Below are 8,102 nucleotides of genomic sequence, written 5' to 3' on the forward strand. Positions count from 1 at the left end.
TCTCTCCGTGGTTCTGGAGGTTAAAACTGTGTATGCATGTTCACAACACAATCTTTGGAAGGAAGTTCCATCATGTCTGTACTAACATGCCTAAAGATTTCTCTTACTGTGTAAGTGAATTGCCAACCACTCATTAAGAAACTCATTTTCATTCTGAGCTCACTTTCTCCTTAAACTGAATAAGCATTTAACTCAAGTACAAAATTAGAAATTTATCACTAGTGCTGAGTATCAAGACAGCTATTTCCTAGTGATAATCATATTAGTGATACTCAGAGCTGGTCATATGAATTAATACTTTGTTGTGACAATTTAACATGGACCTGTGGATCTGCTAAAAACATGCTCACATGACACTGAATCAGCAGAGAAGGCTTTCAAGAGTAAATATACAAAAGACTTTAAGTATTCCAGCTGTTTATTTGCCAGTGTACAGTATACATTAAAAAAGAAAAAAGAAAGAAGGCCCAAATAACATAAAATATGTATATAGTGTTTGCTAGACAAATACCTGCCTAAATCAAGGCATACCTTGATTATACTTCATGGAGTCACAATGAAGTTTAGGCACATACTTTATGTTTGGTTTAATGGCTTACAACTCTTTTGGTCTGTTTAGCAGAAAATGAACCAAATGAAGCAGAACTTCATCATTAAAGCCTTTCACATTACCATCTTCCACAACATCATACAGTGGCTTACTGTCGGTACCCCAACAAATGTTCTTTCGAGGGTTGCTTTTAATAGTTTCTGCATTTAGTGCTAAAGTATTTAGCTGGTAGCAAAAGAAAGCAAAATATTTTCCATCAGTCACTACCGCCTGTGATACAAAAGGACGGGTCACATCTGCTTCATTCCAGAATCCTACAAAATAAAACACATACAAAAGGACTTGAGATTTCTATCAGCACAAACACCTAAACACTAGTCCCAAAACATAGAGAAACTCCGGGAATTGCAGCAGCTACCTAGTAAGGAAAAAGTCCTGTCTGCTTTGGCAACACAAGCATGTTTTACACAGACTAATCAAAACACAATTACCAATAAAGATTATGTCTAAGATCAGTGGCACAGAGGCATGCTTGCATTTTGTACACAGTTCCCTATCAACAGTTAATTAAAATCACTCATTCATCAGCCAAGTGACTTTTCCAAAACAGTTACGTTAGTAATGAATCCAAAGTCCTGCAAAGGAGCTGAGGGAAAATGTCTTTTTACTATGTCACAGCTCTCAAGATGCAGTGAGCATTTGTTTCATGACAAAAGCATGCACATATACACACAAACATAACTGACTATAGTAACCAACCAGACACCAAGTGTTAGTGTTTCAAACAAACCCTACTGAGCACTAACAGTATGCTAAAAATATTTACATGGTTATGCACATGCACTAGTATATACAGATATTTTTTAAAGATATTACTATTATGTGCCACAATGCTAGAAACTGTTACAGAAGAAAAAAAAGTCATAGATTTGAATAATGCTGCCCTTCCAACTCATGATGTGTTTACAGCTGACCAACTCTGAAGACAAGACTCACTCAACTTCAGTATTTTACATCCACAAAGGAAGCTTTCTAATACCCCAATACATTAAAAAAAAAATTGATGCAGAGCCAGTAGTATATACTATAGTCAAAGAATTTTCTTACATGTGTTGTTTCTCAAGTGAAACTACAAGCCATCAGGTGTCTTACACTAACACTAGACAATAATTGTATTTATGAGAAGAAGTTAAAGACTGATCTGGTTTAACCATCCAGGTATTCTGGGACTTTTTTAGAAAAATGTAGGCATAAAATCTCAATGTAAGGTGGCTAACGTTTTTCTTTCATTCCTAGTATTTTCATGGAATGGAAATTACTGAAACAAGGGCTAAGAAACACGGTTGTTCCAGAAGGAAAAAAACCAAAATTGCTTGATGTCTACCACATTTCCCTCTTAAGGGGGAAAGAGCAAGTGAAAACAATTGAGGTTTTTGCACAAGCTTACTGCTATATATGGAAAAATATTTTTCTCTGTATTTAATTCCCCTGTATAAAAGTACTCCAAGTCTTAACTAACTCTTTTATTAATTCAATTGCATCTGTAAATTCAATTATTTAAAAGAAAGTCTTCAGGAAAAAGAAACGCAAGAAAAAGGTGTTGGGGAGAAAGGGTTAAAAAACTTTACAGTAGGCATTCATAACCAGGAAAGATTTGTCCAGCTGACCATCTCACCTTGATACATTGCTTGTGCTGCTGTCCAGGCAAAGAGACTTGCAATTCCATTAGATCGATAAACGACTTCGATTTGATCCTCGAGACGCTCCTTTATGAACCTCTCCCGCTTCAGTCTGTCAGGAAGGAGATGGAACTGGGTATGTCCATAACAGCATGGATCTGCCACCTTTGTTCCTGCGCTCCCCAAAACAAAACTATCAGTCACAGAAAGAACACTCTTAATCACACTTACAAACACACATCTTCACCATCAGACTGTAAAGCCAGAACCCCTACTGCAGATCTGTGAGGAGCTGCCTACTTCCAAAAGGCCAGAGTCCACATCCTAAAATGAGAATTTCCCTGGAGATGTATCAAAATTCAAAATTTTGTGTCAATTCAACTAAACTTCTTCAAGCAAATTTGGACACACAATACCACGTGTACAGCAGAATGCTACTCCCCATTGCCTAACTGACATGAAATCTCAATAGAGATCTATACACTATATATATTTATACAGTACACTTATAAATAAAAATACAGAACTTTTTCTGGTCATGGGAGAAGAAAGAATAATGTGGCATTAGTTTTGGGGTTGGTCTTTGTTTGATTGGTTTGTTGGGTTTTTTTACCAAAGAAAAGTTAATATTTCACAATTAAAAACTCTTACCTATAAATACCTTATTTTCATACTGTTTTTTGAACAATGGCAGTTTGGATGGCTTGTGATCAATAACAGGAACATCTCCAAGATCTGACTCCAGGGGTACAACCTTGAAGACAACAGAAGAAAGAACAACCATCATGTAAGACACGTTTCTGACATCAGGTCCACGGTAACACACCACTTCCTGGTCAGACAACAGAAAGTGCAAGTCCTGCTTACGTACATCGTACAGCCAGACTTAAATAAAATTCATTGTCTTACAAGAGAAATTCTCATCTTGTGATGCGTGTTAGCACAGTCATCTTGTATTAATTTTTCCACAACACAAAAAATGTGAAGTAATGCTAAAAAGCCTGCCACTTGTCACCATCTTTTACCTTCCATAGAGAAAGAGCAAAACACATTTCTAGCACCAGCCAATAAACTAACTTGAACCTGCAGATTAAGTTTGCAGATTTGGTTTACTGCACAACATTTTAAATTGCCTAGTTCTTCCAAAATGCCAAGGTTTGTAGCATCTGATGACACTAACACAAGCAAATTGTACAACTAAGTCAGCCATAAAAGTTCTGTAAATATAAACATTTACAGAACACACAATACTTTTCTGTTTGGGGTGGAAACTAGACAACAGAGACCTTCAGTGGCTACAAAACTACCACTGTGTAAACCTGCAAGAAAAACATTACATTACTGAAACAGAACATACTTCCACTGAACTTAAGCATTCAAGAAAACAACTGCCAAGCAGTAACAACAGGCAAGAATGCTCACATTCAGTTTATATGTGCTTTTACTTCTTTTTTTTTTCCTCCACTCCTATTACTCTCCTCCAGTGATAATGTTCCACAGCACATTTCTTGTTCTCGCCTCCATTTCCAACCACAGAATGCTAAAAATTCAATTTAATTAAATATAACAACATGCAATTTAGAGTACAAAGAGGATCAAAAGTTCAGAAGCTACAAAGCTCAATACCTACAAAGCCATTTCCACAATGTAGAAAGGGTGTTAAGACTCGAAAAATACCCAAAGGTGCAACGTACTGTTTAACTCCACAGATCACCTCTTCATTGTTTCAATGGCTGACAGAAAGTGAAAATGCATGGTATTAACTTGCTTTTGTAAACATCCCCACCTCGGGAAGCTGCTTTGGCACACGGATCTGGAGGTGTGGGTTATCATCTATTTGGAATCGCACAGGATCAACTCTACCCTTTCGATGTCCGTGAACAACAACTTCATTACCATGATGCCAGTAGTAGTTAACCTCAGGGTTTAGATCTGAAACGGAACAAGAAACACAAAAAAACAGTGATTCGCCTCTTGCATTTAAAACCCTCCCAATTCTTCAGTAGCTGCAGTGAGATGAAACACCCAAAATCTATGTAGAACGATGGAAACAAATTACTAGTGATGGTCTGAACAGGTGAGATACACCAGCGACACTCGTGCCGGCTCGCGGACTGGCTCTATCGCCCAAAGGCTCCCAAGTCCCCTTCCCTGCCAGCCCCGCTCCATACCGAGGGACGAAGCAGCCAGCAGTGGGTTGTGACCGGACAGAGAAGCGGCGAGGGTGGAAACGAGCTGCGTGAGGAAGGGGCCGGGCGTGTGATCCTGGTCACGGTAGAGGAACGGCCGCTTCTTGTTCTGGTAGAAGCTCTCCTGGAGAAGGGCGTCGCAGGCGAGGGAGCGCAGCTCGCCTATATCCGGACACGGCGCCACTCCCGCCGAGGGCTCCGGGGTTTTCGCGGCCCCCGGAGCCTCCGCATTCGCCGCCACCTCCGCTTCCCCCGCCGCCTCCGCATGCCCCGGTGCCTCCGCTCTCGGCTCCGGGGCTCTGCCGGTCTCGGAAGTCGCTCCCGCCGTCGCTACCGGCGGTTTCGCGGCCGCGGCTCTCGGGGGCATTCCCGGCACTAGGACGGTTTTTGTGAAGCTGCGGTACCAGCGGTCGGCGTTGAGAGCGAAGGTCTGCGGGTACACCATGTACTTGGGCCGCTGCAGCTTCCCGTACAGCCGCAGCTTCTCCTCCACCGTGGCCGCCTCGTGCACCCGCTGGTTGAAGCGCTGCAGGCGTCGCGACTTGGCCGCTTTGCTCTTGGCCGTGATGGACGCCACCACGGGCGGGTAGAGGGGGCTGGCGGGCGGCGAGGGGGCGCTGGGGACCGTGTCCGAGAACCAGCGCCGGCCGGGCCGCAGCAGCCTCCGGGCGCCCAGCGCCGCCATCTCGCGAAACTGCGGAAGAGCGGCGGGGCCGCGTCCGCAAACCATGGCAGCTGATTGGCCTCTGGGAACCAAGTGATAAGCCCGTCTTCCGGTCGACGGGCGGGTTCTCCGGAAGCGGGAACTGCCGGGCAGGAAGCGGCGGGGCCTTGGGAATCACGTGGCTTGAGGGCGCCGAGCGCCCCCGCGGCGTGGCGAGGAGGAGCCTCTGCGCATGTGCAATAGCGGCAGTATGGCCTCTCCCGCGCGGGAACTACAGCTCCCAAGATGCTTAGCGAAAGGCGGCCAGAAGTGTCCCCGCCCTGCTGCAGGCGGAGCACGCCCTGCTGCAGGCGGAGCCGCCCCCGTGTGGAGCGTGGTGTGGCGCTGGGGACCGCGGAACCGGCCGGGCTGGGAGAGAGTTCTGAGGTTGTCGAGTCCGGCTTGTGACCGAGCACCACCACCTCAATAGACCGTGGCACTGAGTGCCACGCCGTTTTTCCTCAAATACCTCCAGGGACGGGAGTATTTTCCTTAAATACCCCCACCGCCTCCCGGGGCAGCCCGTTCCAGTACGTTATCACCCTTTTCGTGAAGAAACTCCTCGGGATGTCCACGCTGAACCTCCCCTGGCGCAGTGGGAGGCTGTGTTCTCCCGTCCTGTTCCTGGCTAAAAAGGCTCGGCGGAGCGTCCCTGCTTCCACTGGGGAAGAGGACCCAGCCTGGAGCCGGCTTTCCCGGCGTGTCCCGAGCTGGGAGCCCGGTCCCGCCCGAGCGCCTCCGCCTCCCTGTGCCTGCGGCAGGGAAGGGCCGGCCGTGCGGGTACCCGCAGCGCTGAGTGTAAACTGGAATGATTCCTTGCCAGACACATCGCTGCCTGCCACGGCTGGCTTTAATAAAGGAATTAAGCTGTGCTAAAATATGATCCGCTACGGCCTTTGTTTGTGAAATGAAATGAACTAAAAGTGGCATACCGACACCGCAAGAATGCCACAGTCACTGCGTGTTTATCTTAGAGATGCTTGGGAAAGTTTAGGGTATTTCTCTTCAGTGGACAGAAGAAGTTCAATATTTATTATTAAAACTTTTCTTCTGTCATTACTTTTTAAAAGTTGATTATTTGCAGTAGTCATGGGAGATTTGTTGTTTTTTCCTGTATTTCCATGAAGTATGACTAAGAGTGGGTGTGGAAAATATGCATGGGATTTGGACAGGAGACACGTTACATACATCCCAGATAATCAGCTTTCTTGCCTCCACTGCTTAGCTTTCTGCTGAACTAATGATCACCGCTGAAGTGGTGGAATCTTTGGAATATAGAGGAATTTTTGGAGTAAATGGCAGAAATGTAAACCGAGAGTTTGGGTTGAGATTTTCAAAGAATGTAGAATATAAAGCTGTTCTCCTCAGAAATTAGATGAAAGTTAAATAGAAATTAAACTACTGTTAATCCATAGCTAAATTGTTCTTTAGTTTACAATTCATAAGGAATGTTATAAAAGACAGACTTAAATGTTAAGTTACAACTAAGTTTAGCATCAAGTGTTTAAAATTGGTTTTCTTAATTTTGAATCCATACATTTTTTTCACCAGCATACACTTTTTACATCAGATGGGTGAAGGGAAAAGGCCTTAGGTCAGATGACTGACCATTTAGGAAGCAACCACTCTTCCTCACCTCGCACACTGCTGTCTCCAAGTGCCTCCAAAAACCTGTTTTCCTCTTGATTGATAAAGGACACTGGCCAGATGTGTTAATGGAAAAGATACTGAATCTCTTCCCTTGTGATCACAGCCAGCCAACTGGCAGAAGTTGTCAAGAAAAATCACCATGTACTGTTCTTAGGCATTTTGTTCCTTTATCTCCTCTTTCAAAACATGTTTACTTTGCTGATTAGAAATATTCATCTAATTTCATCCTTAAATGTATTCATGGTCAATTTATACCTGCTTGTCATTATGCCAACATTGTCCTTCAGTTTAATTAGCTTTTTGTTCTCTTCAGTGTTGACCTTCTAAAATATTGATGCAGACCAGTCATATCACTTCTCAGTCCTTATTGACAGAGACTGAACAAGCTCTTCTCACACAGGCAGATTTCCATTTCCCTGATCATGTTAAAGCCCTTCCTTGCATTTCCTGCAGTTTTGCATTTGTCTCAGGGATATGTAACCGTACTGAACCCATTTATTCATACAAGGCACTGTATTAGCCATGCCAGGACTGCTAGCATTTTACCACCTTTAAAAACCTTTCTCATCATGTGTCAAATCAGAATTTCCTGCCTTGCAGCCGTATGATACTGTGAGCAACTTTTGCATGGGATATTTTAAACCCTCAAGAAGTTCAATGCAGAAACTGAATATAAGTGATGACGTAAGTGAATGTTCAAAGAACCGTTTTTATCTTGTCTGCTTCATTCAAGAGCTGATACCAACTGTAACATTAGATAAGAGATGTCAAGAACCAGTGCTACGCTTTAACCTGCGCTTAATATCCCTCAACTACTGATGTTTTTGTCACAGTTTAATTTTATTTGGTTGGCATATATTCTAGTATCATTCTTCTTGAGGTAGGAGCAGCAAGGGCTTGGATAAAATGTCCCAATATACAGTCTAGTTAAAGGTACTTGCATGCCAGCTCTGTCATAAGCTTTTGGTAGAAGTGTATTATGCAGCCAATGGGTCTCTTAGTTTGAAGAAGCAAGCTGACCATTCAAAAAGGATCTATTTTTCCTTCTTTATTGAGATAACCTGGCACATTCAAATTACCTTAAATCTATAAACCCAGAGCATCTTTTTCGTGGTTAAATGGATGCTTAAAAAGAGCCTGGATTAAGAAGCTTACCCTGTCTAAAATGTTCAGAACCAATGTTAAAGTGAATGTCACAGCCTTAAATCTCTAAAATGGAAAGTGAAAAAAAAAAAAAAAGCTGTATCTCAGTTCCAGCAGGAAGGTCGCTGGGGAGTGTCAGTTTGAAGTCCAGGAGGTAGTGCAGTGCATCTTACTGAAACTAGTCCATA

At 43.3% G+C, this 8,102-nt stretch overlaps 1 protein-coding gene across 1 annotated transcript; it reads right to left on the bottom strand.

Annotated features, from left to right (window-relative positions):
• Positions 1-400: 400 nt before the first annotated feature.
• MRPS30 (mitochondrial ribosomal protein S30) lies at positions 401-5,103 on the bottom strand. Its single transcript, XM_066569237.1, has 5 exons — positions 4,401-5,103; positions 4,016-4,161; positions 2,881-2,983; positions 2,226-2,402; positions 401-864 (listed from the first exon to the last, which is right to left on the bottom strand). The coding sequence occupies exons 1-5, from the start codon at positions 5,101-5,103 to the stop codon at positions 596-598; spliced, it is 1,398 nt and encodes a 465-aa protein (XP_066425334.1). The 3' UTR covers positions 401-595.
• Positions 5,104-8,102: the final 2,999 nt, after the last annotated feature.

Source organism: Molothrus aeneus, chromosome Z (assembly GCF_037042795.1).
Source record: "Molothrus aeneus isolate 106 chromosome Z, BPBGC_Maene_1.0, whole genome shotgun sequence".
NCBI classification, from domain to species: Eukaryota; Metazoa; Chordata; class Aves; order Passeriformes; family Icteridae; genus Molothrus; species Molothrus aeneus.